The sequence below is a fragment of the Anneissia japonica genome, unplaced genomic scaffold (genome assembly GCF_011630105.1).
Source record: "Anneissia japonica isolate Jap-2015-1 unplaced genomic scaffold, ASM1163010v1 scaffold1511_len2985839_cov193, whole genome shotgun sequence".
Classification (NCBI taxonomy): domain Eukaryota; kingdom Metazoa; phylum Echinodermata; class Crinoidea; order Comatulida; family Comatulidae; genus Anneissia; species Anneissia japonica.
Genome location: NW_022685291.1, coordinates 2569903 through 2591020, shown reverse-complemented (window position 1 = coordinate 2591020; position 21118 = coordinate 2569903). Strand labels below are relative to the sequence as shown.

The 21118-nt window shown below is 32.4% G+C and overlaps 2 protein-coding genes across 3 annotated transcripts in view; both read left to right on the top strand.

Annotated features, from left to right (window-relative positions):
• LOC117110739 (tripartite motif-containing protein 2-like) overlaps positions 1 to 11001 on the top strand; it is a 25343-nt gene extending 14342 nt beyond the window's left edge. Inside the window, exons 1-2 of one of the 2 annotated variants that reach the window (XM_033253531.1) lie at positions 6391 to 6872; positions 8592 to 11001. In XM_033253531.1, coding sequence (XP_033109422.1) covers positions 6719 to 6872; positions 8592 to 10753 — 2316 coding nt within the window. In that variant the 5' untranslated portion in view covers positions 6391 to 6718 and the 3' untranslated portion in view covers positions 10754 to 11001. Of the gene's footprint in view, positions 1 to 6390; positions 6873 to 8591 lie in introns of those variants that run through there. The other variant, XM_033253549.1, reaches the window with a different exon arrangement.
• A 1531-nt stretch (positions 11002 to 12532) lies between these two features.
• Positions 12533 to 17708, top strand: LOC117111189. Its single transcript, XM_033254078.1, has 4 exons — positions 12533 to 13300; positions 16742 to 16810; positions 17143 to 17207; positions 17358 to 17708. Exons 2-4 carry the CDS (start codon positions 16795 to 16797, stop codon positions 17706 to 17708), a joined length of 432 nt encoding a protein of 143 aa, XP_033109969.1. The 5' UTR covers positions 12533 to 13300; positions 16742 to 16794.
• Positions 17709 to 21118: the final 3410 nt, after the last annotated feature.

Genomic DNA, 21118 nt, shown 5'->3' with positions numbered 1-21118 from the left:
ACTACAAGAAAATAAGAGTTAACATTTTATTATAGGTTGTCATCTTCATACAAGATTTAGCTTTATGTGAAGCAACTTTTGTTTATCTTTGTCTGTGAAAGTGATTGCCACCTACGAGTAGGAGAGTGATATATTTTGCAATTTGAAATTTTTTAACCATGTGCCTGAATGAAAACAAAAATTTAAACAATAATATACGTAGAATAGAAAAAATGAAAGACATCTATCCACAAAATGTTGTAACTCCACAGTGTAATACTATTAAAGTGTATATATTGGCCATTGACTTCTTACGATAGATACCCATTCCATTAAAATTAAATTTGAGATCATGAAGTGTACATTATCATTTTGATCCAATGTTTCAAAAGTGAATTTAAGTTGACAGTGAAATGAGTTAAAAGATTTAAGAATGTAATCAAAATCATTAGGTTTAGCCATGACAAGAGTATCGTCAACAAAACGAGAACAAAATTAATTATACCTCTACTTTCTAGACATGGAATAATGGTTTCTCATAATTCAGTCATTATTATGTTGGCTTGTCCAAAATGGAGACTTGAGCCCATGTCAACCACTGGTGTCTCCACAATCTGTGATACACAATTGTTATTTTTAGGTTATAAAGTATGTTTTATACCAGTACAATACCTATTGAAAAGAATATATCCCACTGTATTTTGAAGTTTGTACATTATTTTGAATACTCAGCCATTATGTACAGTAATAAATATCAACGCCACTTTAAGATTTAGTGTTTTGCTGTTTGCTGTAAATGAAAATAAATGATAGTTCCTCATTTATTTGTTGTGGAATCAATTCTGTTAATCATTTTAGATTACAAGATTATAAAAAAATAAATCTATAGTGTAGAGTACATGAACACAGGGGCCTGAGGGTGTGCAAAAATGGCCTTGGGAACTGCAATTGAGAATAGCAAGGCTCCTGATTATGGGATCTCACCAATACTTGTATCTCAAGCCATTCTCTCCTGAATGAATCCAAGTACCACTTACTGACCGTTAAGTGGTTGCAACAATAGCAAACTCTTAAGGGATTTAATAAATTATCAAAGACTTAACTTTACCTTTAATTTTACTAATATATTTCATCCAAAATATTTTTAAAAATAATACAATTCTGTACACCAAGGTGTGACACCTGTTTTAGTAGGAGTAAAGTGCAAGTCTTTTTAGAGGGGGTACACATCCCCAAACCACAAGCACATACAGCATTGCCACCATGTAACTAACCTTGATTGTGCCTCCCCAGTCTGCCTTCTCATATCTACTATATAGCCCTCCAATGTTTGCCTCCCCATGGACCTACTTACTGGAATTGATAATGCAAATTTTCCAGTTTAAACACAAATGAAAGTTGCTGCTAGCTTTGTACACCTCAAAAAAGCTTTGGTGCTTTCACTTGCTGATGTACTGCAGTGTAGTAACAGAAAATTATTTAAATATTAATATTTTACACAAATAAATTGAATAAAAATATTAAGCTACATAGTTTTTGTAGACTTAAAAATTAATTATACAAAATGTGCTTGAGACTGCCAGGATATTGTGCACGAAAAAAAGAAGGAAAGAATGGAAAGGAAAAGATAATAGTATTAACAAAATGAGGTATAGATGCATAAACAAGAAATATGAAAAAAGAATGCAAGAATCAGTGGATGACAGAAAGTAGATGGGTAAGGAAAAACAAGGAAAAAGAGAGGAGATATAGAGTGAATATATGAAAGCAAGGGCATGAAGAGAGAGAAAAAGAGGAAGAGAAAAATAATAAAGAGAGAAGGTAAAATGAGGAAAGAAACTAGTACAAATGGACTAGAGAAAATGGACAGTAAAAGAGGTGAAGATGAAAATATAAGCAAGGGAGGAGAATTAGAAATGGAGAAAATAGGGAGAGAGGAGGAAGAACGCAAGTGATTTAGAATATGAAAAGAAAACAAACCAGGAGCTTAGTAAATAGAGACCTGACTTGGTAGCAGGTCACTTCGGCCCAAAGCCAAATCGGCCAAAAACCAATTTGGTCCAAACCAACTCAGCCCAAAACCAACTCGGCCCCAGAAAACACTTTTGCCCAAAACCAACTCGGCCCAGATGACAACTACCCAAATGATACAGAATTACCCAGATGAAGAGCGATCGCGATTACCCATTACCCAAAAACAAATATTATTATTATTTTAGTATAACTATTCTTATTATTTATTTCTATATTATCTGAATTACATATATTTTAATTATTATATTATTATATTTATTGTTATTATTATTTTAGTATTATTATTATAATTTTTAATGTCATAAACTGAATATATATATATAGGTACCATAACTATTAAAATTAACACTGCCCATTTGGGGTGTAGGGCGGCGTATGAATATATCTATTTGTTATGCGGTCAGCCGTGAATTTGTGATGATCATCCCATGTGGGGAGCGGAGAACGACAGGGTGAAAATTGGGTATGATTCGTTGTAATTGGTGTCGTTGAATGATTAAAAATATAGCATTTCGTCAAGAGGTATGTAAATATGAACATAATCATTGTTAATATTGTATCATATAGGAGTAATAAATACTGTTAGGCTAGATGAGGTTATGTGTATTTAGGGACGTTTTGTTTTGATGGCATCCCTCATCCGAAGCCTAATTTAATCATAATGTAGTTCACCTTGCTTTAGGGTGCAGCTAGGCCGCCGTAGGCAGGCTGAGACTCTTCCAAAGTATAATATATGATTTAATTGTTTATGGTTACTGCATAGAAATTTATGTAGTTTATCATATATTGTTAAAACTATTGTTAATCAGTTACGATGTTGTTTTATCCATTAGGCATTAATTAGAAGAAAGATAAATTATGTTGAAGTTTAGAATATAGGGTGTCGGGTGTTGTAGAACATGGTTGCTCTCTCAGTCATCCATTAAGAAAGTAGAGTAGATGAGCAGCCGATGGTGGCGCTATACGTAAACAAAGTGAATAAAATGGCTGCGCCCAATGGGGCTAGTGTGTAACGATTAATGAGTTGGTCTAAGCTTATAGTTAATTATTGTGTCGCATAGGAATATAGTGATTATATTAGAATGTGTATTAGGTGAGTTTTTAAAGACGTTATGTATATTTTATCAAAGGTTTCTGTGAGTCCTATGAGGTGAAGAGTAACTGTTAAAGTCTAGTACTCTATTATAAGGAGAATGTGAAGTATTATAGTCTGTACATACCTCTGCTGGGTAAGTCAGGATGGCCAAGTTATACTTGATAATAGCTATTTTTTTTTTATGTTTACATTGAAATTATTTTATTTGTTGGTGGTTTGAATGCTATGAATAACAGTAGCATATATATAATTTTGGCGTATAGGCCTGATGCTTAGATTCAAAATCAGCTCATCACTGTTGTTATGATGATATTATTAATGTGATATTAATAGTGATTTTATTAATATTATTTGATGTTGTGATTTTACATTATTGAAGGTAATTTTACATGACAAAGTAAATTACATGACTGCAATGAATTGTTTGTTTATTGCAGGGTTTTTTTTTTGTTTTTTATGTTTTACTTGAGACTGGTGATTTGATTGTTGGAATTCAAGTTGGTTGAAGAATAAAGAAACATACAGATCAGCAGCCATATCGTTGTACTAGTGTGTCTGTGTTCAAATCCCGGCCTACGACATTTACGCTTGACATAACCTTTCTATTATTATTATTATTATTATTATTATTATTATTATTATTGCGCTCTGCATTTGCATTGAGCACTATACGTCGCTGATCATGACAACCATATTTTGATTATATACTGTAAATAATAATAATAATAATTATGGATTTATATAGCGCCTCCCGTTGACACAACCTCGAAGCGCTTGAACATTATTACCCCCGGATCACTGGATCAAGCACATATGGAACACACACTCAAGCCCCAAAGGGGAATTCCATAATGTTGCAGCTGTATTCAGCGCAGGCTGTGTTTGAACCTACCAGGTACCCACTTGTACTCCTGGGTGGAGAGAGACAACCGTAGATAAAGTGCCTTGCCCAAGGACACAAAGGACTTGCACAACAAGAGTTTAGAACCCCCGACCCCGATCTGTATACAGATATATATAGGCCATTTAAAATCAACAATTATACATTATAATATTTTGTCAGCTAAAACAAGATTTAGGAAGGTATTTTCAATGGCGAATACAGAAAATAAAATTGAGGGGGCCCAGGGAGGGATTTTCACAGATGAGGAATCTAGACCACTTCAGCCCCACCATGTTTGGGGTTGAGGTACAGTAAGACATTTTATGAATATGACACCTCTAGATGGCCGAAAATGGCACTCTCAGACTCCCCGGCTCGCTCGTCGCCTCCTTCTATCCGCCACTGACTTTTTAAATTTAGACTTGATGGTCCCCTCCCTCATACAAATGGTCAATTCTATGCAAAAGGCCCATTTTGAGAAAAATATGAAATTCTTCATATTGGAATATAATTAGAGTTATTATATAGTACAAAAATCAAATTTTTAAAAAATACAAAAAAAATATTGTGACCCAAAATTTGACCTTAATTTGAGGTCATTGAACTATTTAACAGGATTGTCAATCCAAACTAGGCTTCAGAGGGGTATTTTCTTGTTGGTTTTTCTGAGTCTCTGAAGAGAGATAATTGACCAGACTAGCTCTAACAGGTCAGTATACACCATCTAAAGGTGATTAATGAGAAAAGCCAGCAAATGAGCTTTTTTCTAAATAGGTGGGACACTTTTAAATTAAGCAGCTCTGCATCCTGTCTGTCATGCTTTTTGTAAACCTTTTGTCACTCAAAGTCATTGAATGAAAGTAAAAATTTACAAACCTGGATCCATCTTCTAGAGGGCCATACCAAAAACTACAACAACACTGTACTATTCCCACTGTAAAGCTTATTTTATTGAAATAATCAATCATATAAACTTAGTCCATCTGTCACGTTTCACACTTTTGTCCTCTGTCACGATCTTACATTTGCTGCATTATAATCCTTTGTTTGTTATTTAAATAATAGCAAAATTACTGTGTAAGTGCATAGAGTAAGATTGAAAGCAAGTGGTTGTATGAAGGTCACTAAAGCTGGTATTCTGCCCAATGTGGAGGATGATGTCCCTGATAAAAATGGCTGAAGTCCCTGTCAGGGTAGGACGGGCCGGGCCTAGATTAAACCCTTATGAAAAGTCTGTAGGGCAAAGCTCAATAATCTCTACAGTAATAATAATTTGTAAAAATACATACATACATACAATTTTTTTTTCTTCCTGATAAATTATTTTGACTCTAGAGAATTTTGAAAAGGGAGCAGGGTAACCACTCTGACAGGGTCCTGGCACAGGCCCCCTCCCCCTCCCCACTGGGCTGTCCTGAGCCTCCATTGCATATGGCAAAGTGTTTGTTTAGTTTTTAAACGGATAAGAATTGTGCAATATGTTTTGGTGAGATAAGGTCCTGTCTGTCACAAAAGCATGTCCCGTCTGTCACACTGTATTTACAGTACCCCTACAAAAATATGAAGAAGGGACATCGTTTCGTTTTTAGACTAAGTATAATTATATACCAATAATCACAGTTTGACAGGATAAAGATCCAGCTGTTACTGAGATAGATATTGTATATGCATTTGAAAAAGTTAGTTAAAAATGGTGTCTTTTTTTGTCTGGTCTGTCACAAACAGCGTTTTAAATTAATCAAAATACTAGCCGATCTCAGATGTCCTTAACACTTGGGTATTTTAAGTTGCTAGTTGGGAGATAATCTGGAGTATATATACAATTGGTACTAGTCTCTTCAAAAAACCAGGGCATTTGTTTTAATGTTAAACAAATTTATCAAATGTCCTGTCTGTCACAGTGCAATTGACCAAATACAAGTATTTTTATAACTAAAGATTTTGACACCAAGGATTTTTTTTTTAATTTAGTGACACTACCCCTTTGTATCGGCACTCATAGTCAGAGTGGTGTGTACACAAGAGAATAAAATGTCAAAAGAATATCTTAAGAGTGCAAGACAAAAATACAAGTGAATATCAATGCTATGACAACTAAATATATCACTGTGTTGTTAGTCTCACATTTAACAACCTACAATAGCAACAGAATAATTATTTGAATTAATAAACTGAATAAAAATATTAAACAGCATAATTTTTGTACACTTAAATTCATTATGGAAAATGTGAATGAGGGTGCTGACTAGAGTGTGCAGGACTTTCAATAAAAAACAAAATAATAAAATTGGATAAAAAAGTGCAGATGTAGTATAAAACAAATGAGGTAAAGATGCATAAAAAGAATCAGGACAAAAGCAAATGAAAATTAACGGAGGAGAGAAAATAGATGAGTAAAGAAAAAAAGGAAGGAAAAGGGGAAGAGGTACAAAACAAGGACATGAAATTCAGTGAGAGATAAAGAAAAGAAGTAAAGAGAAAGAAGGTAAAGTGAGGAAAGAAATTAATACAAAAGGTCAAGTGGAGATGAACTATAAAAAAATGAAGATGATAAAAAAAGGAGAATTACGGTAGATAAGAGTAGAAAACAGGAGGAAGAGAAAGAAAGGAAGTGATTAAGAATATGAAAAGAACAAAAGTGGAGTTTAGTAAATACAGATCTGACTTTGATCAGTACAATTTTATGAGTTTTGAACTTGCAACAGTTCAAGCATGTTCAAGGTCTCATGTCTCATTTCATAAAGTCACGGTTCATTACACACACAAATATACCAATCTATACTAGGTCACATGACATAAGTATAAACCTGGAAAAACCCACTTCTATTCTCAGACTTTACATGTACAGCACCTCCGTTTATAAAGCCAGTATTTTTAAAGGTAAATATCTCATTAATCTATGTTGTATGCTCAGTATAATGGATCCTATAAACAATTTAATGATTAGGAAACATTAGGAAACATTTAAAAAAATAAGACTGTATTTCTTGCAATTGCCTTTTTAATTGCTCAACTTTTTCACATTGCTATATAATATTCCAAAGTGGGCATAGAGGTAGACTGTGCTGTACAAGCAAAATTATTAATAAAAGAATAATAATTTGTGTATTTGTGGATATGATTTTGTCAGATTGAAAATCTATTAAAAAATTGTTTGCTGTGTGGTGTCTATATTTAACATTTTTATAGGTGTATTGCTTCAGGCTGCAAAATTAATAATTGTACATGACATTATTTTATTCATTTTTTTCATTTCATTTTCATTTATTAGCCAGAAGAAAGGATTTAGGAATGTATTTATATTGGTCGTCTCCTCCCTACTCTTAGAAATACAACTATTTTAAAAATGTTTATTGTTAAAAATACTCATTAGAATTCCTGTAGTATTTGACACTAAGAATAGAAATAAGAATGTATGACACTTCATAGAAAAAAAAAACATTAAAAGGTTGTGGCTGACAGGAGATATATGTGACCGGCTTTGGCAAAACCAGCAGTTTGTATGAAAACATTCAAAAATTGAATTTTGAGTGTTTTTAGATTCTGCATGAATTCCTAGTGTTTATTTGTTGGAAATTGGTTGAATACATAAAGTTTAGAAGGTGGGTGGGGGGGAATTTGGGCCGATCGAGATAACACTACCCTAGTGAGTCCGGGGTCATGCCCCTGTGAAATATTTGTGTTCTAGACACCCAAAAAACATCTGAGACATTTTGGGCGAACCATTTTTTTCTTTCTATCCTTTCTTTTTTCTTTCTTTCTTTTTTATCGTCCAAAAAAGGCCAAATCCTGAAGTTATGAGTATTTAATTCATTGAATCAGCCATGTAGGTTTTCAAAATACAACTTCCAATGATTCCAAAATCAATAGTTTATTACAAGATTCGTATTTTTAAAATAATTTTAATATACATTTTAGTCAGATGAAGTGATTGTTATTTTGTGTATCTTTTATACAAATGCAAAAAAAAAATTGAAAATGTTCAAAATTCTGATTCTCAAACATTTTGAGTGCTTGTGCAAAATTATAATCTTGTATCTCGTATCTTGTATAAACTGCGACAAATGGATCCAGGTTTTGCCAGAGTCAAATATATTGAAACAAGTCCATTCAAAATGCGGCAAAAATGGCCCCCAGAAAAAATCAACTGGGAAAAACAGACAGCAATTAAAAAAACAAGTAGAAATTGTCTCTAACCCCCATTCCTCCCATGTTAAAATGGCCTTATTGACAAATAGGTAAAAGTTGTCTTTACTGCTGGGGTTTTTCTATTAATTTTTATCAAATAATTTGTAATATTCAGTGTTAAAATTAAGGTAAGCTTTTGTTAAGTTATACAGTTACAATATGCAAACTAGATGAAACTATTTCAATTTTTAATATTATTTAAGTTTTAAAAATATTTTCATATCATTATCGACCTACTACCACCAACACTCACTATGGTCCGCCACCGTCACCACCGAATTCTAGCCCATCATCAGCAAATATAATTATTATTTTGTATCAATCAATCCATCAATCAATCAACGTGACATTATTTTATCTTAATTACACTATACAGTACTATATCACACAATAATTATTTATAATTCACAGAATATTACTTCAAGATGGCTAACAGTGAGCTGAATCAGTTTCTAGAAAATGTTGATGAGAAGGTCCTAGAGTGTACCATATGCTTCAAGAGACTTCAAAATCCTAAATCCCTCAACTGCCTTCATAGTTTCTGTTTGGCATGTTTGGAAGACTGCGTTAAAACTAAGGGAGAGCTTATTTGCCCAACTTGTTCAAAATCATATCCCATTCCAGAGAGTGGGCTTCAGAAGCTTCCACCAAATACCTTTCTAAACAACTTATTAGAAACCATTGAACAATTTTCTGGAAAAGATCAGATAACATGTGCTTGTAAAAAAAGAGAAGCAGCAATATATTACTGCCAGGATTGCAAACAGTACTTGTGTTCTACCTGTAGTGAATATCATAATGATTTTCGACTCTTTGCAAATCACAAGCTACATTCAGTGGAGGATTTGCGATTAATGAGCCCAATACAGAAAGCTTCATTACATCCACCGCAGTGTTTGCTTCACAGTAAACCTTTGGAGTTTTACTGTGTAAATTGTACAACTCCAGTCTGTGTTAATTGTACGATTATGGACCACAATGCATGGGAAGGAAAACACAAACCAATCAGCATTTCTAAAGCATTTCAAACATTTAAAGAAACTTCAGCAGAATTGGAGAAAGCTGCCAATGACTGCAAAAACAAATTACAAGATGGCCTTAAAGCAGTAACTCAGATTGCTACAAAATTAGGACAAAGTAAAGATATAATTATGAAAGATATTGACAATCATGTGCAAGAATTGGTTAGGAAAATTAAGGAGAATGGAGACAAAATTAAAAATGAAGTAGAGACAATATACAAAAAGAAAAAAAAGGTAAACGATGCACAAATGGATGAATTAGGAACAACAATATCAGATATAAATACAAAACTGTTTTTTCTTAATCAGTTACTAAAGAGTGATGAAGTTACAGCAATGCAATCAAGTGAAAGAGTAATTACAGCACTGAAGGACAGAATCAATGAATTGCCAAAAACAGAGCCTGATGACAATGGATACATTAGATTCTTAATAAACAAACAACAGCTTACTTCATTGCAACAAATTGATATTGGAAATGTTACACAAGTGAGGGCAGACTGCCTAACATTAGAGGGAGAGGAGTATGTGATCCAAGGTCAGACAGTTATTGTCAAAGTAATCAAAACAGATGAATGTGAAATGCATGCAAGTCAACTGAAAGCAACATGGACACATCCTACAGGAGAAACCAACATCACACAAGTTGAAGAGGATGACAAAGGAAATTATCTTGTGAGAGGAAAATTCACAAGTCCAGGTGTTTGCAAACTTGATGTTAGGGTTAATGATGAACCAATTAAGGAGTCCCCAATGATGATCAAAGTAGAGAAGGAAGGATTAGTAAATACCATTAATATTAACCAAATAAATGGTAGAGATATAGTTAAGTACAAAGATGATTGCTTTCTGGTTTCATGTGAAACAAATGAAATTCTCAAGTACAGGCAATCAGGAGAATATATTGGTAAGGTTAGTCTACCACAAGGTGTTAAAGTTTACAGAATGTTCAAAATAAATAATGGTAACATAGCTTTCAGTGATTCGGGTAATAAATGCATCAAAATATGTGATATGAATGGTCAGGTGATCAAATCAATTGGTGAGGAAGTATTGCAGAATCCGGTTGGTATCCATGTAGATAGGGCATCAAATACTGTGTATGTAGCAGATACTCATGACTGTGTGTTCACGTTTGACAGTGACAGTGGCAAGATGTTAAGAAGGATAGGAGGAAATCAAGGTCAACTGAGTAGAGCCACTGATATTACACTTTATGGAGGATATATCCTTGTATTAGGGTATTGTAACAGTAGACTACAACTATTTGATAATGAGGGAAGGTTTATGAGACTCCTTGTCACAAAAGGTGATGAAAATGGTAAGGTGATTGGGCCCCGTGGAGTAGTTGTCGATGAGGATGACAACATCCTTATATCAAGTCAACACAAAATACAACTATTCAGTAGTGAAGGGCATTTCATTAAAAGAATCGATAAGCCAGAAGATGGAATCAAATTTCCACAGGGTATATCTATCATTTCATATCATCCAAGAAGAGTTGCAGTAGCAAATTATAGTTGCAAAACAGTACAAATATTTAATTACTAATTATTGAGTCCACAGGCCTACTATTGTTGTGTGTTCTCACCAAATTTAAATATACAGATGTACAGTGTATGAATACCTACATCTTATATTTCATATCATCCACATAAAGTTGCAGTTGTGGAGACCTAACTACTATATATAAACTCTTTAACTTATACCAAAGAGTATAAATAGAACAAGAGAGCAAAGTCCCATTCGTAAAAACGTCACGCCTGTGCAGGACGCCCACTAACGGTTGTATGTTCTTTTTATTACCCAGTGCAGCGCTGCGCAGCGCGGTAGAAGCACGCCCGCTATAAACTCAGTAAGCAGAAAACAAAAGTACAGTATCTTGTGGAGAACAGATAAACAGACAAACCGACCGTGCGCGGTGGAGTACTGGGTAATAAAAAACATACAAGCGTTAGCTGGCTTCCTACACTAGCTGCGTAGAGCGTATCGTTTTTTACGCTCTCAATGAGCGTTGCTGGCTCTCTTGTTCTATTTATACTCTTTGCTTATACTTGATATTGATACTATAGTCTACTGCCCTTACATGCTTATGTTGCATATTCATCCAATTTGTACACAACATATTATGAATACCAATAAACATTTATATTAAATATTAAATGATCAGTAACATGCATTGAATCAGACTCATTGCATCTTCATTTGTGTATTAAATTATGATTTATAAATAGTAACAGGTAGTATTACGCAAGCAAGCCAGACTTATAGATTTAATTTTTATTTACCATCTACATCTATTCAATATAACAAACAAATTGCATTATTTTAATATGTTGAATCAACTCAAGTCAGGCTAAGAATTGACCAACAGTCAAAATAATCTTAAATTTGTAATAAATAAATAACTAATCTAACATTTTTATTTTATATCATGATATCTTTAAATGTATCATTAGCGTGATTTTGTAATATATATCCTAGAAAACATTCCTTTGAATTATGTTTATTCATTTGTATTGTGTAGTTTATTATGCTCATGGGAGCCAGTATGAGCTTTTAGTAAATAAATGTAAAAAACAGTAATGCTTCAGGTAATTTAGAAACAATATTTTAGAATAACATTTTAGATCATCTGATAGTAGTTAGTCATTGGACATTTATGATTAGTTTTTATCACAATTAAGAATTAGTTTATTTATTTTGGTCAAAAATGTTTGTGTGTGTGTGTGTCAAAGATGGTAGTTATACAGGGTTCTAAATTAGACTAGGTATAAAAAGAATTAAGGACAGGAGGATGTTTTACAGAATTTATACACAAGATCTTGTTTATTTAAAGAGATCTAAAATGTGTATAGGAAGTGTATATACTAAAAATATTGCATTGTCACAATTGCTAAGATTGAAATAAAATTTATTTATATTATCTTAATTTTTATTTCATATTGACCCAACAGCATACGTGTCAATTACAGGATGAAAATACATTTGACAATAGATCAGTATTTCAAAATTACAATAAAAATATCAGTAACAATGTACAGTACACTAAAAAAAGCATGATCTACAACATACTTGTGAAATGAATGTGGCACTCCATATGGCCAGGCACCCCTCCATGTAGATCTCTGCCATATGACTTGGTATCTGTAGCTGAATTTTCTTCATGAATATCTGGCTATTATTCTGACTATTCGGTTGATTAACCTAAATAAAAATTTAAAATACAAACACATAAGACCTTGATCAATTTATATAATTAATTACACTTATAGTTTTTTTTTTAACTTTATACAAAACAATTAAATATTAAAACAGTTAAAACAACAAACAATAATTTAATGCACAAAAATAATAATAAATATTATTTTTATTGTGTTAAAATTGATTATGCAAAATGTGAATGAGGCTGTTGGATAGTGTGTGCAGGACTTCCAATCAAATTAAAAAACAGGAAAGAAATTAGTTAAATGCATTAAGAAAAAAAATAAAGAAAGGAAGAGAGCATTAAGAACATGAATGAAAATACAGAAAAAGAAGCAAATAAGAAGAGATGGAGATTAAATAGATCAATAGTAAAAAGGATATAAAGTAGAGATAATGCAAAATATGAATGCAGAAGAGAAATAGAGAAGACATTGACAGCAAATAGGGAAGGAAGGATTAGAGGAGATGGACAGTGAGGAAGAGAAAGAAAAAGAGAAAGGAAGAATTTAGGGAAGAGAGAAGGAAAACAAAAGGAAGGAAAAGTGATTAAGAAAATAAAAGGAATAAAACTCCACATTGACAGTGATTATCTAAGAAAAACAAAAAAAAATTGTTTTTCAAAATATGTCTCTGAAGAATTGAATGCACAATGACTTAACAACCCCGGTATTCCCACATTTGTAAATTGTTTTCAAATAGTACTCAAATCTTGACCTGGATAATGTGTATTGAACTTTACAGCAGTTCAACATTACTGTAAGTCACGCTTGATTGCACACACAAAGAAACAAGCACAAGCCTATACCAGGTCACATGACTAAAGTAAACCTGGGAAAAACCCACACATTCCACTGAGACACTTTGTATGTGCTGTGTGTGGTTAAACTAAAGGTAAATATTTCATTTTTTAGGTACTTTAGATATATTAAATAACTTAACAAATGATATACTGTATTTTCATAATTGTTATTTTACAATTACTCATTAGTTTAATTAAAGAATTTGACACCAAGGAATATAAATGAGAGTGCAAGACAAAGGTACTGTAATACAGTTGATAAAGTAAACATTATAAACTTGTGGCTGAAAATTAGCTGCCTGCAAAAAATTGCTGCACCCGCTATATTTCAATACTGTTACATTTTTTTTTTAACAACTATAAGTTTTCTAGCCTATTTAAGCATGCCAGAGTTCAAACAAATTTTCAATAACGGATCAAAAGAAAATCCTGGCAACTACCACCGAATTTCAGTTCTCCCTCTACCTGCTCTAGTTAGTAAAATTATTGAAAAATTACTTTGTACAGTAGTAGATAAATGCATTCTTGAAAAACTGAATTTATTTTGTTCCATTATCAGTATATTTTTTGTGAATGCTGTAGTACAAAGTTATTTCTAATTAATTAACCCTTTTTGTATTACATTTTTATTCTATTTGACTTGCTTTTGTGAACACACCAATTCCATTGAGTGCCACCGTTCCGAAGGTGTATGTTCAAATAAATAAATAAATCTATACTTTACTTTATAACATTGATAAGATAACTGTTCTTTTGGAACTTTGAAGAATTTCATCTAGTCTTTAGTTTAATTAATATACTGTAATTGGTTTAATAAATAGGCTGTGTTTTGAGATTTACAAGACAGTTTGAAACTTGCATGACAGTTCGTTCTCTTGGAATTTTGAATTAATTTATGGCAAATAAAGTGATGTAACATGTAAATGTTTTAGGAAAAAAAGGTATCAATTTAAAAGCCACTAATCATCACCAATACTAACCATGACCTACCACCATTAACACTATACTATCACCTTAAACACCACCAATACTAACTATCACACATACCCTAAATTTGTTATTGTGACAACCGTGAGATGGCGTCAGAATAGCCAATTTAACATTGGAATGGAAGCAGTGCTTCCAAGTGTATGTGTGCATGCTCTTTAATCAAGCCCTCCACTGCCGATCGGGTATTCTATCGACAGGCTTAATCTCACTGATTAAAGTTTAAATAAATTTGCATACATATGACCAGTATATAAGAAACTTTGAATTATGGTTATTTTAACTTTGTTAAAATACAGGAATAGGAATTCTTTTGAAGAGAGGGTACTACAACAATGCGGCCGGTATGAAAAATAACATACTGGTACATTTGGATTTTGACTAGAATGCAATCTGATTTTGTATTCGATGTCAAATACATGAAACGTGTAGGCTGCCGGCACCTTGACCTCTGACGATTAGTGCCAACAAAATTTCACAAAAACGTGATGCAATAATGACAATATGATTATTATTGTTTATTTTCGGAAAATATGTCAGCCACTCCAAGTTTCTTTCCTTTTCTTCCTTCTTCCTATGCCGTTTTCTTATTTCCATTTTTAATTTTTTATTTTTTATTTTACTAAATACATATTAACTCATAATTTAAATATTTTAAATATATCATTTCGATACAAAATTGCATATTTAACTGGTGTGTAAAAATAAACATTTATATAAACTATCTATATTTAATATATTTCAATCTTTGTCAATCTTTAATCGAAAGAATATTCCATTTCCGTCCCTTTAACATAAATTTAGTACTGTTATTTAAACAATATAATATAAAATAAATTTATATATATCTAAAATTATATTATTATTAAGAATTAACAAAGTATAAAACAATAATTTTAAATATGGATATAATAATTACTATCATAATAAAATTAACATTTTCAATCTTATAATAAATTTTTATATAGCCGGTGTTATGTATTGACCTAGGCTACTATGGCTAATGACAGGTACGTATTCACCATTAAAGGCTTTTTCTACGAATGGAAAGACCTGTACGAAACACGAGCTCCTGCAGACCAAACCCAGTACTGTTTCGATTTATCAAACAGGAAATCTACTCAAGATTCCTTTATTCTTTCACAATTTTGCGTTTTTTTCTTCATATTTTTCATAGTTTTATACACTCACATATTCATTTGTTTTAGGACTGGTCTAGGCTAGACCTCGGCTATCAGTGCCTATTACTATATTATTTAAATATACAATTTTAATAGATAAAATTAATTTAACATGAACATAGTAATTCATACTTAAACAATACATTAAATTTATATATTAATATGATAACATTAACGAATAAATAACAATAACTAAACCCTGTACATAGTGTACACTACTGCAATAATAAGATTAACATTTTCAAACTTATAATAAATTTTATACAGCCGGTGTTATGTATTGACCTAGGCTACTACGGCTAATGACAGGTACGCTTTCACCATTAAAGGCTTTTTCTATGAATGGAATGACCTGTACGAAACACGAGCTGTGTTCTTATAGTAACTAGGCCTGACGTGTCAAAGTATTTAATTTTTCTCAGCCAGGCTTTAATCGCTGCGGGGGCTTAACATTGAATCAGGCTTAACTCTAGCATGGCTTATCTCCAAATCTAAAGTCTCATTATGATGGTGATTAATTTGGTCGCAAGAAAAAACATGTTACTGTGATCAGATTTGAGCCTATAGAACCCACAGATTGGAAGGAAAGCATACTCCAATTGGATATAGATTCAGATAAATAGATAATTGATAATAGAGGGTGCGGTGGGAGGCACTTTGTTTAACAAATAGATACATATTCAAGAATAACTAAACACAAACTAAGATAAATTCTCTCATTTGTAAAGGTATGGTCATAGTTGATATATTTTATAAGTAGTCATGTGAACCCAGCTAGCTATGAGGTGCACCAAAAACCTCATTGACTTTTTTTAGCCAAGCATATAATGTACATAATAGCACTAATGATGCAACACCAAAACCACCGAGGGCTTGTCAAATAATTTTATAAAAAATATAACCAGAAAGAATCGTACATTCCAGAACAGAATACAAAATATCTCGAGCTTAACCGAAAAACAAATCTGGCGGTAAGTATATTGATTTATAAGTAATGTAGATGTGTTGTATGTTGGCCTAGATAGCATATTCACATTCATGAATATCCATGTTTAAGCTATACAGTATTTGGATAGAGTCCTGGGATCTAAAAATAAATACAAGAGGACAGAATTACGTACTTTGACTTCAATTGAGACATGGTGTAAGAATATACATTGTTTTTCACTGTGTATAATAGTTTAGTGTGAATCAGCTCCATTTCTGACATTTCACATTTAAAACCAGTGCTTCATTACCAAAAATACCAACAGTGACATTGTATGTTACCAAGATATTTAGGATTTTTTTTTAAAGCAATAAAATACATTAATGTCATATTCTTATGGACATAGATTTAAAAGAATTATCATAATTTTATTTCAGGAATAAGTGAGAATAAATCTCGCAGCATTAAATCAGCAGCTGTTCATGACAACATGGCATTTAGTACAGGTAAACAATACATTTTTGTCATCTTTTATGCTCACTATTTTTGCATCTTATAAAATGATCATTTCCCTTTCAAGCTGATTGTATTGCAAAAGGTAGATTTCACTTAGTGCACACAAACTACTCGTATATATGAAGAAATATAAGGAATATAGGCCTAAATATACATAAAACTGAATTAGTCAAAAGAAAGTTCAAAGTAAAATTAATAAATTTATAAGGTTTAAAATTACATTTAGTACGAAAAAAAAAAACCAAATAGAGGTGCCTCATAGTTAAATGGTAACACCAGTGTATTTGATGATTATATATATTTTTTTAATTTATATATATAGCTGATGCAAATTTCAGAAGTCTTATGTTGACAGTGTCAAATTGGTTTGATGGTTATAGTGATGGAGTAAGTATGTTGAAAGCTCTGTACAGGGACCATATAAAAAATAATTATGAAGTACAAAAGTGTTCTAAAACAATTGACATCTTAACGATACTGGCTGGTAGTGGACATCTGACTTCAACCAATCTCATTCTCCTCTATGAAACTATTAAGGTAACACAACAATTTGGTCTGCAACAGTTAATTAAAGAAAAACATCCATCATTCCAAATACCAGAAGATATCAGGAACATTGTTATAACAGAATTTACGCAGCATAGGCAAAGACTTATAAATCTGGGAATGGTAATGACTCCAGATGAAGTAGAACAGATTGGTGTACTGTATAACATTGCAAAGAAACATGCAGCAGATAGATGGAGTTTCATAATGGCTCTAGAGCAGAGTATGATAATCTGTGAAGGAAAGATGGAGGCATTCATTAAAACATTGAAGGAAAATGGCTTCCCAAAGGCAGTAGAAGTTCTAACAGAAGGTACTATTAATTTTAAGATCAATTTATAAAACAATCTTAGGTCTTCAGTGTAAACATCACTGGATTCTATCTAATCCTTGCTTAAAAGTTATTCTGCATTTTTGTTAACTGGCATTTAATATTTAAAAAAAAACAAAAAAAAAACATAACATCATTAAATATAGGGCCTTTCTGGCTCAAACCAACCCCAAAATTTCATTATTTTTCATGTGAAATCCATTGAATTTCCCAATTTTAGAAACATGTTCACAATTGATCAAAATTCTTGCAGCTTTTTTAGTAAACTTTTACAATTTTGAAGAATATGGAAGGTTTATTATTCTAATAAAATGATCATTTCCCTTTCAAGCTGACTGTATTGCAAAATGATTTCACTTAAGCCAATTTAGATAGATGAAATGAGAGATGAAATATTTTTTGCACTTTTTGAGGGGCGCTTATTCAAATGGGACGAGACACTTATAAAACAGAGTGAAAATTGAGGGGGCGCTTATGGAAATAGATGAAAATCGAGGGGTTCTTATGAGAACTTATTAAATCCAAGAGGCACATTTTGAATGAAAAACGATTAAATAAGGACATCAGGGCAAATTACGAATGGTGCTGCGGCGGAAAAGATAATCGTCCAGAGAGCATGGCTTGTCATGACAAGAATGTTGTGAGTACAGTATTACATAACAGCAGAATAGCAGATGAAATTAGTGGTGGTGGTTAGTTTGTTCGCCATCGGTCGATTGAGAATAACAGGTCGGCATGATCATTGCAGGTTTTCTTGAAAACTTAGATGAGAATGTGTTAAAGGTGCAAATTGTCGGAAAAGGAGTAATAGGACTAGGCTATAAACAAATGAAAGAAGATGAAAGTTGGAAATATACTGTCTCAGTCCAGGGAGCTCTCATCATTCTGTCAAAGATAAATATCCTCACTTTGATATTGACTAAAGGAGAATGTGATTCCACTTCACACCTCAAATCATGCCAACATCCACAGTCCCAGGATTGATTGGGTTATTGAGGGGGCGTTTATTCAAATTAGAAGGGGGCGCTTATTCAAACGGGGCACTTAAGGAAATTTTCTCGTTATGAGGGGCACTTATTCGATAGGGCACTTATTCGTGCGAGTACGGTATTTGTATTATATACTCACTTCAGTGCTGTACTAGGATTCCTACTACATTTTCTATGACATTTTCAAGCAATGGTTTGGGTTGTCTAAATTATTATTTTCATAATTACGCTCACTCATAAACAATCTTGAAACACATTTCTGTTTAAAACCGCTTTGCTCAAAACAATAACAAACTACTTTTTGGGAGGTCGGCCCTCTAGGTCACATGAGCAGTTTCATTTACGAGATCGCAACAAAACACATGTTGGCTGGTGAAACTTGCTGTTTGATGTCTGGATCCCGGTGGGTTGTACCGTTATAGAGAATATCGATACCGCTATAATTTTAGAAAAAAGACTTGTAAAATTAATTCATGCTATAAAACACAAGTTTCCTTGAAGTTGTTATAATTATTTTTCTGTAATTTAACTGTAGAAAAGCATACGTCATCTGTGCATGCGTAAACTTCGTATCACACAATATTTCTCCAGTTCTGTTTTTGTTTTAAAAAAAGAATGTAGGAAAGAATGGCCCGGTAAAAATGGCCCCGGTGAGAATTGCCTTGGTAAAAATGGCCCCAAATGACAGGTGGTAAAAATGGCGCCAATGATAAAATTCTGTATCAAAACTGGTCATTAAAAATCATTATATGCATATTTTTTCAAATAACATCAAATAAGTAATGAATAACATTTTTTAACATAAACAAATTTCACATAATTAAGACCTGATTATTAAATTGAGTTTACTATATTTATCATAGGCATGTGGCTCAAACAATACATTAAAATACATAAACTATGAAAAAAATAATTAACAGAATACAGTGGCAACTAGCACTTTACAGTATTATTGTGATGACAAAGTTTATCAATCTCACTCTCCTCTATGAAACTATTAAGTTAACACAACAATTTGGTCTGGAACACCAAATTAAATATCGACATCGATCAATCCAAATACCAAAAGATATCAAGAATATTTTAATCACACAATTTACAATGCACCGGCAAAGACTTATAAATCTGGGAATGGTACTGACTCAAGATCAAGTAGAACAGATTTGTGGACTGTATAATATTCCAAAAAAATATGCACCAGATAGTTGGAGTTTGATTATGAATCTATAACAGAGCATGAAAATCTGCGAAGAAGGGATGCAGGCATTCATTGAAACGTTGAGGATAAATGGTTTCGTATACGCAGTAGGAGCTCTAACAAAAGGTATTATTAATTTTATGACCAATTCATAAAACAATCCTAGGTGTCTTCAGTGTAAACTCACTGAATTCTATCTAATCCTTATTTAAAAGTTATTCTGCATTTTTGTTCCTTGGCATGTAATCTGGAAAAAAAAAAAAAAACAACGTATTACACCATTTATTAACTAAGGTTCAAACCAACCCCAAAATTTTATTAGTTTCCTAATTTTAGAAACATGGTCACAATTGTTCAAAATTCTTGAAACTTTTGAGTAAACTTTTACAATCATTTTTAAACTTAATTGGGAATATTCTGTATATATTTTTACGGTGTTTTTAATTTTCAAATTTTAAAACTACAGCGCATACAAAATAGTGCTACAAGACTCATAACTCTCCTCTATGAAACTATTAATTTACGCAACTATTTGGTCTGGAACATTTAATTAAAGAGCGATATCCATCACTACAAATTCCCAGGAACATTGTAATCACAAAATTCCCCCTGCATCGGCAAAAACTTTTAAATCTGGGAACGACACTGACCTCCTATCAAATAAAACAGATCAGTGCACTATATAGTGTTGCAAAGGAAAATGCAGCAAACGGCTGGGATTTGATTATGGATCTAGAGCAGCGTCAGATACTTTGTGAAAAAAAGATGGAGGCATTCATTAAATACTTCGCAAAGGCAGTAGAAGCTCTAACAGAAGGTATTATTAATTTTTGATTTATAAAACAATCTCAGAGGTGTCGTCAGTGTAAACATCACTGGATTCATCTACAGAGTTTCTCATTAATCAAAAGGAAAACATTTCAATTGCTCTTTTTTGTCTATAAGGCTCTTTGTTTTCTAATTCTTGCTTAAGAACAAGCAACATTTCACATAATACAAAGAAAAGATAAAAAAGCAATCAAGTATAAAAAAAGTATTTAAAAAAAACGAATCAAAATGATAGGAAGTAAACATTAATTAGTACAATGGAAAAATTATTTCATGATTTAGAGATGGGCTGCCCAAATCTACAAGGCGGAGCCTAGTCGAATGGAGCAGTCTAAGTTTCAGTGAATTAATCAATTACACTCTTATTAACTGTTTATTGCTTACTTATTTTTATTTGATTGTTTAT

Bases quoted from the DNA above. Each gene is read 5' to 3' on its own strand.
- LOC117111189 (XM_033254078.1), top strand. The intron at 17,208-17,357 runs GTAAGTATGTTG...GAAACTATTAAG, and splicing joins TTGATGGTTATAGTGATGGA to GTAACACAACAATTTGGTCT.